Genomic DNA, 13391 nt, shown 5'->3' with positions numbered 1-13391 from the left:
AGAAAGCCCAAATGTATTTAAAGAGAGAGAGAGAGACAGAGACAGAGACAGAGACAGACAGACAGACAGATACACACACACACACACACACCATGGAATACTGAATAGAGGTCTCTCTCAGGAAGACACGGGTTCAAGTCCCACTTGAGAAATACTGGCTCTATGATCCAGAATAAGTTGTTTAACTTCATTGTTTACCCCAAACAGAGAAGACTATAATTTGCAGAATGGTTATGAATCTACTTTGGTAGGGAAAAGTTTTCTTTTTTGCCTACACTGATAAAATAATAAGGATAATAATAATATTTAGCATTTATACAGTGCCTATTATGTGCAGGACACTGTGCTAAGTACATTATAAATATCTCTTTCTTATCAATCTTAGGAGTTGGGTACCATTATCCCCATTTTACAGTTGAGGAAACTGTAACAAACTTGCCCAAACCTTACATGGCTAGGAAATGTCTGAAGTTGGATTTGAACTTGGGTCATCTTAACTCAAAGCCCCAGTTTTCTATCTACTTCATTACCTAGCTGCTAGATCTAGGGGAAACAAAACAAAGCAAAACAAAAATACTGAAAATTTTTAATTTAATTTCACTGAATAATTCCTCAAGCACTCCTGAATTTTGCCTCCATTGTTCCTTACCTTATATTAGATTTATATCTGGCATATTGTGAACCATTCATAGAATGTAAGACCTTTGAGGATAAGGACCTGGACTTTTGTATTTGTATTCCCAGTATATAGCATAGTACTTTGCACATAATGCAGGAATTAGGAAACATTTAGTGAATTCAATTTAATAGTTTTAAATTCCTCATTATTAATTTTTAAAAACACTTTCCTTCTGTCGTGACACCAGGTCATCCTGGTGTCTCAGTACATTGAGAGCCAGATCTAGAGGTGGTAGGTCTTGGGATCAAATATGGCCTCAGATACTTCCTAGACGCTGGGCAGATCACTTAATGCCGTACCACTCTTCTGCCTTGGAAATGATACTTAGTATTGATTCTAAGACAGAAGAAAAGAGTTTCAAAAACATATATATATATATATATATATATATATATATATACACACACACACATATATAGACTCATTTATTACATCACCAAGATGATCCTTGAAATACTTTCCTTTTAGTAATCATTGAATCCACTGATTAGGGATAAATAGAAAGCTCTTCTTAGGTTCAAAAAAAGCAACTCCTTAGATTAAGGTTGGCATTTTGTGTCCCTAATTTGTATGACTAGAGTCAGCTTAGCATGATGCCTGCCACATAGTAATTGCTTAATAATTACTAGTTGACTGACTGGCATTAATAAAATTATAGAATATAGAATGAGAGGCAACAGACCCTATTGTAGATATCACCTGGTTTTTAAAACCTATCAAGATTAAAATTCCAGAATAGTGTGCCTAATTAGACCTCGTTTGAAGTATAATGTTCAGTTGGCAGGCCATATTTAAGAGTCTGATGAAGTGTGATTTACTCAGAAGAAGGAGCCCAGGACAATGGGAGAAATAAAAATCATGCAGTCATCAAGACCAGCTAAAGGAAATGTGGGGCCTAGAGAATATGTTTGGATAGGAAAGTAGCTTCCTTTAAATATTTTTAAGGCAAGATCAATCCAACATATTTGCCACAACTCTAAAAGGAACCAGGACCAAGAAGTTACAGTTAAAAATGAACAAAGGTAGAAATTATAAAATTTTTAATCCTCTTCTTTGAGTTTTTCCCAGGTGTCTTAGCAAAAGTTCCTTTTGAAACATTCTGCCTTCTCTGCACTAAGCTGAAAGAGGATTTTGTTATTTACTTTCTTCATCTTCAGAATAAAAAGGTTGGACTAGATGATCCAATTCTAAAATTCTTTAACTTCTATGAGTAAATATTAACTATTACATTTAAAAGGTCCAAAAGTCCCAGGCACCTGACTCAAACCTCCAACTCTGCCACCCATTTTTCTTTTCCAAATCATTTTTCATCTTTCCAACCCCAGTCTGTATCCTGATGGGTTACAGACAAATAGCACTGACACAGCCCTTTCCCATAAAGCCTGTGTTTTATTTTGATTGATTGTGATTATCCATTTCTTACACAGACAGTTCTAGGACAGGCTAAGTGGAACATTTACATTCTTCATTTATATTCTGATTAGTTTTAGAAATTGCACAAAAATTTCAGACTTGTCATTCGTCATTTATGTTTCTTGGGGCTTTAATACATCTTTGTGGCAAGCACAAATAGAAGTGCCTGATGATACCTTTTCTACTCAGTGTTCCAACCAAAAGAGCATGCTTACTGCTTATCTGTGTGTGATGGTCTGTCTCCCATGCTAGAAATGTTTTCTTTCCTTACCTCCAACCTCAGAATTCCTAACATGTTCAAGGTCCATCTCAAGGATCACTTCCTGCTTAAGTCCTTTCTTGACCCCCCCCCCACTCCCAAGTATTAATGTATGGCAAGTTACTTTGTTTTTGCCTTGTCTAAATTTTTTGTTTATTAGTCTATAAAGCTGTTCTTCTTCGCTCCTCCCAACAGAAAGTAAACTCCTAGAGAGCAAGGACTGTTTTCCTTTTCATCTTCATATCTCCAGTGCCTGGCACTGCTGAGTAATTATTGGCCAAATTGATTTGGATTCCCTCTTAAACTGAACACAGTCTTCCACCTATGGTTTAATAGAACTTGCTAGATTCTGGACCTTATACTAAAATAAACCACCCAAGGAAACCCTAACTACCCTTTCCTTCAATGTATAATATGAACTCCAGAGAGAAAAAATAGAACTCCATATTAGAGATCTCTACCATATATCATTTTTAACCTACTGGGGCCATTTTTGTATAAATCAGCCAAGTGAGAGGCAGCTAGATGGCTCAGTGGACAGAGAACCAGGCTTGGTAAGGAGTACCAGGTTCAAATGTGGCCTCAGAAACTTCCTAACTATGTGATCCTGGACAAGTCACTTAACCCCAATTGCCTGGCCCTTATTGTTCTTCAGCCTTTGAACTGATACTTAGTATTGATGCCAAGATAAAAGGTAAGGTTTTTTAAAAAATCAATAGGTGTTCATTAAGCACCCAGTTACTCAATGTTTATCACTGGGTGGAACAGTGTGGGGGATAGAAAAAGAGGAATACACTGATTCTTAGTCTTCCATTAGTCTGTGAGCTCCTTGAGAGTAGAAACTGGCTGTGACCTTTCTTTGTATCTCAAGTGCTTAATGCAGTTACTGGATATAACAAGTGCTTTATAAATGTTTCTAGGCTTACACTTGGGAAATAAGATTGGATAGCCATCCAGCGTAGGAGGACCACACTTTATGGAGTGCTTGAAAGCTCAGCGGAGGACTCGACTTGGTGGACACTAGAAAGCCATTGTTGGATTTTAAGTAGAAGTGACAAGATGAAAAGCATGTTTCAGGAAAAGTAGTTTGATGGAGGCATATAAGATGGATTGAGACTAGGGCTTTGGGAGGGAAGAATGACTAGAGTCCGGTTAGCTGGGAAATTGTTGCAGTAATACTGGTGTGAGGGGATGAAGACCATATCTATGCAGGAATGGAGAGGAAAGATTTCAAAGGAAGAAAATGAAGGATTTCATAGACATTCATATTCAAAGCTTCTACCATACCATAGAATCTGTAAAAGTAATACTTTTAAAAAATATTTAGTTGCTATTTGTTTTCTCACATCAAAAACAACTCCTGTAATACTTCTGATAAACTAAAATACAATTTTCTATTTTACAAAAAGCTGGGTGAAACTAGTTTGTACCAGGAAACAATCAGTCAACTAGATGATATCCAGGAATGGTTCTACTTTGAACCCACACAGTAGAAATATTTATTTAGCTGACGTTTAGTGTTTCAAAATTGACCACTGTAGTCTGTTGACATATAAAATCTCAGATATAGTTCTCTAGGGAATAAATATGAAAATTCACAGATAGTTTATAACAAAATTACAGTTACCCCTTTCATATTAAGACCTTCCAAATCAAGATTTAATTATATCTCAAGTTGGTATGAGAAATTAGATGGGAATTTTGCAGAGTTTTTTAGAAGCTGCAGATAACTTGTTAAGGCCAGCAGACAACACAGAAATGATTTGGAAACTTAAAAATGCACATTTAACCCAAAATTTATAATTAAATACTATAAAAATCCCATAAAAGAAAAAGAAAAAATTCAAGCTTCTTCTTTGGTATGAAGGAAAAATTTAACATGGTTTTTCTAAATCATTGGAGTGCCATCCCTTTAACCCCCATGATATGGTAGAGATAATTGTAATTATTTCTTGACTGGCACCTCCAATTACCCTTCTTCCAGTTCAACTTTATTAGTGGGCTGCTGACTGAGACAAAAGAGCAAGTTAATATATTCTTATTATTTTTATTATTATTATATTTTAATATTATAATTTAATTTAATAATAATTATAATAATCTAATTATTATTATTATATTCTTATTATCAATTATCTATTGATTATTGATGATCATGCACTTAAAAATGCTAAAATTCTCTCAGCCTGGGGAATAAAGTTGGCTATATTTCAAATATTGTTAAGGTTCTTATCTACATCTGTTTTATTTTTTAGCTACATCCATTAGATGTTTTCTGCTTTACTTTCCTAGAGTTATTTTCCTCCAGTAAGGTATCAGCTTTAGTGGTTTATCAGAAGTAGCACTAGGAATGAGGAAAGTTCAAAATACTTTTAAGAGCTTTCTTTCATCAGGAGAAGGCAAAAGAAAATAAATGACTCTTTGCTCATCAATAAATATTTCTGTGTGCTATAATATTTACTACCATGTCATTCTTGGAAGAATGATGGAGTAGTTCTGACCCATGCATGTTTCACGTTAGAGTCCAGTGACTCATAGACAAACTTAAAATTAGTACTTCTAAGGGCCTTTCAGTTTACATAATCCATCCTTCCCGCAATAGAACGGGCTCAAGTTTCCAGACTAAAACCATTCCCTTTGGAAGGATCACCTCATCAATTTTTCAAAGCTATCTTTGTAAGAGACCTGTCATAGGTCAACTGACCTGAATGTTTCAGGTCAACTAACTCAACTGTCAGAAAGGGTTTCCGGATGTTTAACCCCAAGTTCCTTTATAATTGTATGTGAGCCAATTACTTTGTCTCCATTCTTCAAATATCTCTAGTGAGTAGGTGATTATTTCTTTATTTGGAGGAATATCATGTGACCCCCTGCTTGGTATGCAAGTGAGATATTTAAGAGAATTTCTCTAAGTCTTTCCAGACAGAGAAGTTAAATTCACTAACTAGAATGTCCCCAATACCTGCCCTAATTTAATTTCTTCTCCCTAAATAGGAACTATTTAAGTATTCCATCATCTGTAATTTTGCCATTTCTTCATAGTCTCAAATATAGTCAGTAACTTCTTGAGGATTTCATCAGCCAATTCTTTGAGTACTTTATGCTGTTCTTCCACACAAGCTTCACTGGCCATGTGATCAATCTCAAATCTTAGTGAAAAGAGCATTAAAGTTGAAATCAGCAGAGAGGTGGGTTTTTGTGTCCTGCCTCTGGCCCTTCCTAGCTGTTTGATTTGGGCAAGTCACTTAAATTCTTCACATCTCAGTCTCCTCATCTATAAAATGGTTATTATAACTTGTGCACTGCTTACATACCTCTCTGAATTGATGTAAGGAAAATCTCAAATTGTTATATATAAATGATAATGATCATTAAGAAATATTAATTAATTAAAAGATCATTAAGAGATGAGAGCAATATTAGCAATGTTAAGTGAGCAGAGTACTATTTCCAAGTGACATTTCAATAGCACTTTAAAGTTTGCAAAGCACTTTGAACACATTCATCTCATTTGAACTTGACAACAGTACTGTGAAGAAGGTATTATTTGATAGTATTATTTCAATTTTGCCAATGAGGAAAGTGAGAACTTAAAAAAAATTTTTTTAAGTGATTTGCCTAAGAGCACACATCTAATAAGTACCATAGGTGAGATTTGAACCTTTATCTTGCCCCTCAAGAACCTTTCTTAATCTCTACTAGGCTTTGGTCAGGGATTGGTGTTCTTTTGATAGCTGCTTCTTTTCTATTCTCTAATTCTTGGATATTTTACATCAGGCCAGGCAGAGAACATTCTTCAGTGGAATGCTGTTTTCTCATTTACATTCTGGGTGTCGGGGTGACCACTAGATTGGTATTAGTTTTAATGACCTTTCCTGCTTCCTTTTCTATTCCTGGATTAATTCTGTGCCTTTGCTAAGTGGGTACCATCATAGCTAAGAAAAGGACTCAGCGTAGATGATGCTCATTTCCTATAACCTCTTTGCCCCACTTCCTAATTCCCACTGAGGCGTGTTTCACTGAATCATCTTGATAAGTGGCAAAGTTAACATCTGTCTGACTTCCTTTGTGTATCCCTCCTCTTTACTAGCATTTATTCATTAGGAAGCTATTTTTCCATTCTTTCTTTCTGACTACTAGTACATTTCTTTCCAGTCCTTGAAAGGGAGAGTGCTAAAAGCCACTTTTATACCCTTCTAAGCTACATCCCCTCTAAACCAAACTTTGAACGTGCTCCCCTCAGGGAGAGGAACCAAAATGGTGTTTTATCAGCAACAGAAATTATTTTTCGTTGGCCTTTGTCGGTAGAGATTTTGAAGCACACACCAGAAAGTATTCAGAGTATAAACTTGGGTCCTTCTTTCTTGTTTCTGTTTTTTTAGCTGTCCTGAATGAGCATATTATTAATCTCTATTAATTCTTGTGAGACTTGGGGTCCTGCAGATGGAGTAGCATCTTACATACAAATGGAGATGTTTAATTTACCCATCAAAGACAGTACAGCTTCCCCCTTCTCTCAGAACAGTTTGACAGTAACATCTTAGAACAGATGTTTCTGCAACCTCCAGATGTTTTTGTTTGGTGGCACAAAGACCCTGTTCTTCATGGAATGGTCTGTTAAAAAATCAGTTCCCCTATGTAGAGGTTGAGGAAGCGTATATGTGTGTGTAAATTGATTTCACATTGGGGGTGGGAGGAGGGGGCATTTAACTCTTTTGGTGGTTTCTGGGATTTAACTTCCATAGACTCCATTTTACAGATTGTGAGACTGGCAGAGCTCATAGATATGTTGTGAAAAAAATAGTTTGACTTCTTCACCAGATACCAAAAATGGATTGGTTTAAGTGTCCCAAGCCCTTTTGTCAAAAAAACAGGCATCCCAACAGAGTTCTCAGAAAGTTAGTTAAACAAATACTTTGGGAGAAAGTGAACATTCCTGTTGGGCAATTGTTTATTTTACCCGTCACTGCAAAAGTCCATTGGAGGGAATTTTTTCCCCCTTATTAACTTACAAAAGAATTGCTATTGTGAGCTCTACTTGGGATAATCTAGAATATGATTTCATGGAGTCCTCCAACAAACCTGGGGTGTTTTTTAGTTATTAAAACATGTATTATTTTAGCAAAAAAAAATGTATTTAAATATGTAGAAGGGGAAGAGTATTATTTTTAAAATGTCAAATAAGTGGAATTGGATCACATTTACCTCAATTGTGTTCTTCTGGCCTACTTGCCAACTTTAGTGTGTCACCAATTAAAAGTTATGTGGGTGAGGGCATGTATATAGTGTGTATCTACTAGAAATGTTTTCTGTGTATGTATATTAGGGGGATAGAAAGAGACATAGATAAGTACTGTCAATTCCCAGAATCATAGATTTAGATTTGTAAGGACTTAGGGAGGCATGTTTATTTGGAGTCAAGGAGCCTGAATTCAAAGCTAGGCTTTGCCACTTACTTTGTAACAACCATGAGGTAGTCCCTTCCCATCACCCTGGGCCTCAGTTTCCTCATCTGTAAAATGAGAAGATTATACTAGATGACCTTTGAGGTCCTTTCCAGCTCTAGATCAGTGGCCCTGTGTGGTAAGATCACCAGATATAGGAAGACAGTCAGGATAGTCTCAGAAAGGATATGAGACTTCAATGTGACACCTAGGGGATTCTTACCTGTATAAACTTTGGAACAAATCACTCTTAGACCTGCAGTCCTCAATTTTTTCATCTGTAAAATGAAAAGAGAGCAGCTAGGTGGCAGAGCGAATAAAGTGCCAAGCCTGGAGTTAAGAAGAACCCTATTCTTGAGTTCAAATCTGTCCTCAGATACTGGCTGTGTAACCCTGGACAAGTCACTTAACCCTGTTTGCCTTAGTTTCCTCAGTTGTAAAGTGAGCTGGAAAAACAAATGGCAAACCACTCCATTATCGTTGCCAAGAAAACCCCAAATGAGATCCCAAAGAATTGGACACTAATGAACAGCAATGACAACATCAAAAGAGCAAATGAAGGGATTGGCTTAGAGTGACCTCTGAGGTCTTTTCCTATTCCAAAGATCCTTTAATTCTCATATAAACCAAATTTTAAAGCCTTCCTCTGAGATGAGATATAAATCACATCCACTGGTGGTGCCATGCCGTGTTGACCTCATTCTTGTCCCTTTAGTCTGGGTCTGTATGAACTTCAGAACTTCTTACCTCCCTGTCAGAGCAAGCAGTTAGTATATTGCTGTTGGCAATGAACATTTCAGTGTACTATTCTTGGGCTGTTAATGTTCATAAAGGTATTTGTAGTAACAAACTTTGTGAAGAGAGGGATAAATTTGTGGTGTCTTAAACTCGAGCTTCCTGTGAGGCAAAATACTATCTAGTACTAGGCAGAAAAGAAAACTATTTAAAGTGTGTTTATTAATACTCTCCCTGAATTGTTTTTTGTCACCTGATTTTTATTTTAAAGTGAGAAATCTTGAAGCCCCCTGATATGTTTTCAGCCTACTCATGTCATGACTTAAAAGGAAAGGAAAGAGCCATTTTCAGGGGAATTGCACCACTAGAAATTGTTATACTCTGGGTTAAATCAAATTTCCAGTATACATAGTAAAGAATAATGCATCCCTTTTACTGTGACATGGAAATCTGGAACAATAGCATTCTCATCTAACCAGGCCAGTGCCCTAACATGGTCCTTCCATGGTCTCGGATTTCTGTTCCCCTAACAGGAATGCAATCTACCATGAAAAATGTCTGTTTCTCCTACGGAGTGAAATCTGCCACATCAGAGCTCTTAACTTTTTTGTTGGATTCTGAAAGTGGTTGAATTATAAGCAGAATTCAGAAAATATTGATAAAAGCTAAAAGACTTTACTCGGTCCCATGTTCTTAATCAGAAGCTTTAAAAAATGGTGGTTTTTTTTACTATTTATTTAGAAAAAATTCCACCATTGAAGTGCTTCTGAGACTACATAGAAAGATATGAAATTGTATTTTCATCTGTACAAGATACCATTTAAATTTAAAAATCCAGAGTCCTGGGCTAGAGGTTAAGAATTTTATGTGTATGTGTTCATAGACTTACTAATGTATATTAAAAGCAATTAGTATTGATTTACTGTAGAAGATAGACTAAATCTATTAGAGTAAATTCACTTTCTGGGAAGAGTTAATAGTTTAGGTAGACACCTATTTAACTTAACCTCAGAGACCTCTTTTCTCCAGAAGAAAATAATGGGAGCACAAAATAAATTGAAGATGCTTTCATTTTTGGTTGAATCTTTAAAAAAATCATTTTCTAACTAGATAGAACTTTCCCTTGAAGTGATTTTTCTAATAAATCAGAAGACTTCCCCCAAGGATAGTGGGGATCAGAGATGTGTGCAGTTGCCACAGTGACAGCTGTCCAGTGTAAACATCTCACTCACAGTACTTCTGTTTATCATCTGTTTTCAGGGCAGTTTAAGCTGCTGGAACAAGACCGGGATATTAAGGAACCAGTGCAGTATTTTAACAGTGTGGAGGAGGTGGCGAAAGCATTTCCTGAACGAGTTTACGTCATGGAGGAAATAACATTCAACGTGAAGGTAGCCCTTGACGAACAAATATTTATCCCCGCCAGTGTGTTTTAACTTTTAAACTTTTACATGCCTAATAAATCCACATCTGTCCATGTAGGGGGCTCACAGAGAGCTCTTGTGAAGCCTGCCTTCTACACATGGCTTGGGGTTGGTGGGGACCATAGCAGACTTAGACCAGAAGAGCCATGTGTCTGAAATTCCTTGCTATCCCCATCAGACTCATTCATTTGATTAGAATAAAATGTTGCTAGAGTTGTTTAAAAAAAAATTGGAGGCTGCAGGGGAGACAGTCTCCTGGCATGTCCCTAATGTTCTTTGGACTTTTCCCTGATATACCACAGCTTCTCACAATCTCTGGAATAAGACTAATTGCCAGGGGGAATATCTTTTAAATTTAGAATTATTTATAATTTCTAGTTTATATTCATAATACACACTTATCGTACAGTTCTGAAGTTTTGTTAGAACCCATTGCATTCAGATCCCATGGAGGTGATATTGACTTATAACAGTACTCCTCTTTTGATAGGGAATTATATACCTTATATTTCAAATCCACCCAATAGCATATGTAGTTTTATTTTAACGAGGTTCCAAACAAAATCTGGGTGTACCAAAACTCTCAATTAATAGTTTGTTTTCTGTGCCACCCTTCCCCATGCCTCATTTAGGAGAAAGAGAAAGATGATAAGAAATCTCCTATCTGGAGATTTGTTTTTTTCTCAAAAAGAAAGAAATCAACACATTATTACCTGAGTTCAGTGACCATTCAGCCCAGTTCTTTTCCCCTCCCTGGACATCTGGTTTAATAATAATCATGATAGCTCATTCTTGGACAGTGGTTTAAGGTTTATAAAAGGATTTTTTTTCATACTTTAAATTGATGATTCCTTGTGTAGGGTGAATATTAACCCCACTTTATAGATGCCTAGGGTCACACAGTTTTTCCTAGGACATACCCTACATCTTTTAACTCTTAAGCTCAATGCTTCCCTTAGTATCTGAAGTTTGTTGTATTTAGAAAAATGCCTAGTCATCAATAAAAGTGTTAATTTGGCTTACTATGTGTTTACTAGGGCAGGAAATCATATTAATAGATCTTGAACATTTTCACTTGCAAGGGTTAAAATGTAAAGGGTTTTCGGATCAGTACTGAGATAAGCAGGAAATTATTAAACAGAACCACCCCATTCCCTGAACATTCCAGGTAATTGAGGTTTTACTGTATTTTTATAGTGAGGTGGCTGGTTTCCAGCTGTTGGAAGTCTGTACTGAGTATAAAACAGACTTACCATTTATGTGGCGTGGTGTCTGAGCTCAAGTGTGCACTAACATTCAAAGAGTGAGTCACTCCACCTACACCTCTTAGAAAAAAGAAGGGGAAAGAATGTCCCAAGACAACCTCTTAATTGGAGATGTCGATCTGCTCGTTTTAATTGACTTTTTAACTTCCTGTCCTAAAAAACAGCTGCTTTGTTCCACCCTTTAAGTTGCCAAGCTTGAGAGTAAAGGATCCATTTTCATTTATTCACAGAACCTTTAGAAAATAAATTACATTCAGGTTTGGGTGTAGGTTTTTTGGAGAATTTTTTTGTTGTTATTTCAGTTGATTATCAATATAGTCTTTGAGATGTCTTCATTTACCATATGTTTTTTATGAAAGTAAATATTTATTTCTTTAAAACTGAGGTTTTTTACTTTTCTTACTGTTAGAGTTGTTGAAATTTTAATAAACTCTATTACAAGTTAGACATGATGACATATTTATAGCTTAGTAATAATAGAGGCAGCTAAGTGGCAGAGTGAGAATAGATTCCTGTACCTGGAGTTAGGAAGATTTTGAGATCAAATCCTGCCTCAGATATTCATTAACTGTGTGATCCAATACAATGTATTACACCTCTTTAAAAGTCAATTCCCTCATCTCTAAAGTGGGGACAATAATGCACTTAAACTCACTTGGTGGTTGTGAGGATCAAATTAATTACTATATGTAAAGTGCTTTATAAATGCAAACTATTGTGTTTACAATCTATAGTAGTATTAGTCAATATTTAGCCATAAATAAAAATCTAACCAGATCAATAGCTGTCTCTCCTCCTTTTATTGAACAGTTGTTTTTCAGTCTTCTCTGACTCTTCATGACCCCGTTTGGAGTCTTCTTGGCAAAGATACTTGATTTCTTTGCCATTTCCTTCTCCAGGTCGTTTTTATATAAGAGGAAATGGAATCAGAGTGAAGTGACTTGCCCAGGGTCACATAACTAGTAAGTGTCTGAGGCTGGATTTAAATACCTGAAGATGAGTCTTCCTGACACTATCCACTGTGCCTCTCTGAGTTTACATTGGAAATTTGTGATATCCCAATATATTTTTAAAAAAACAGTTATCCCTTCCCAATCTTGGGGGTGACATGCATGGCACCCCTGGCCATCTGGAAAATAAAACATTTTGGCCTTCCATTGTACCAGAGAAGTTGGATTTTTTTTTTCTTTTATGGAGTGTTTATAGTGCAATATTGTAAATTTTTGGCTAAGTATATATTTCTGAGTTTCCATACTTTTTCTACATTGTCTACAACTTCCACAAAACTCCCAGGAAATTCCCATTTAGTTTCTTATGTTGTCTTGTCGAAACCAAGATGGGTAAAGTCATGATGTGGAGGGAATAACAGCCTATATGATCAATATTTAAAAGAGTGATTTGGTAAGATCTGTCTATTTGATTAGTTCTGCACAGTATAAACAGGAATATTTATGAATTTTCATGGCCTCTGGCCTGTTCACAGTAGAGCTACAATGTGTTATCACATTGTGTGGTCTTTTTTATTATATCACTGAAATCTGACTGAATCTACTGGAAAAGGAAACCTCCATCCATCGAAGTGTCATAAGCATTCTAAAACTCTCTCTACTAATGACATCAGTGCCTCCACTGCAACTTTGGATCTCAGAGATTGTCCTTGGGCACAGAAAGTTAAGTAGTGTAAGGATGATATTAGAAAATAAGTATTGTTTTATTAGTTTAGAGATAAGAAGTAGAGTGCTGGCTTGAGAAAAGAACTTTGGTTTGGAGCAGAGCTGAGAGATTGTTGATTTCAAATGTTGACATTATAACCATTTTTCTGTGTCAATTATTCTCTTTGGCATTTGGCAGAGACACACTCTCAGAGATTCTCTCTCAGTGTTGGAGGAGATAACATCTTTGCCTCTCTCTCTGTCTGAAGGAAAATCTGAAGGGGCTTAGCATTTTCCTTTCCCAACTTGGGGAACACTATTGACGATCTATTGCAGGTTTTATAGTTTGGCTTATATCTGAGAAGACCAAAACAAAACCTGGTCTTTAGAAATTAGAAATCCTTGTTATTCTTATGTTTTTCAATAAGTATTCTATATTTATAATAAGAGTCTCTTTAGCATCCTTGTGCATTCCCTTCCCTGAAGGGAAGTTCACATTTGAGCTTCACTTCACTTTGTC

At 36.1% G+C, this 13391-nt stretch overlaps 1 protein-coding gene across 2 annotated transcripts in view; it reads left to right on the top strand.

Moving 5' to 3' along the window:
* Positions 1-13391, top strand: part of GAREM1 (GRB2 associated regulator of MAPK1 subtype 1) — a 216123-nt gene that overhangs the window by 164388 nt on the left and 38344 nt on the right. For both annotated transcript variants that reach the window (XM_007487191.3, XM_001369238.5), the window contains exon 3: positions 9791-9921. In XM_007487191.3, coding sequence (XP_007487253.2) covers positions 9791-9921 — 131 coding nt within the window. The remainder of the gene's footprint in view (positions 1-9790; positions 9922-13391) is intronic.

The sequence above is a fragment of the Monodelphis domestica genome, chromosome 3 (genome assembly GCF_027887165.1).
Source record: "Monodelphis domestica isolate mMonDom1 chromosome 3, mMonDom1.pri, whole genome shotgun sequence".
NCBI lineage: Eukaryota > Metazoa > Chordata > Mammalia > Didelphimorphia > Didelphidae > Monodelphis > Monodelphis domestica.
Note: the sequence above shows the minus strand (reverse complement) of the source record. Positions and strands in the feature narration are given on the sequence as shown.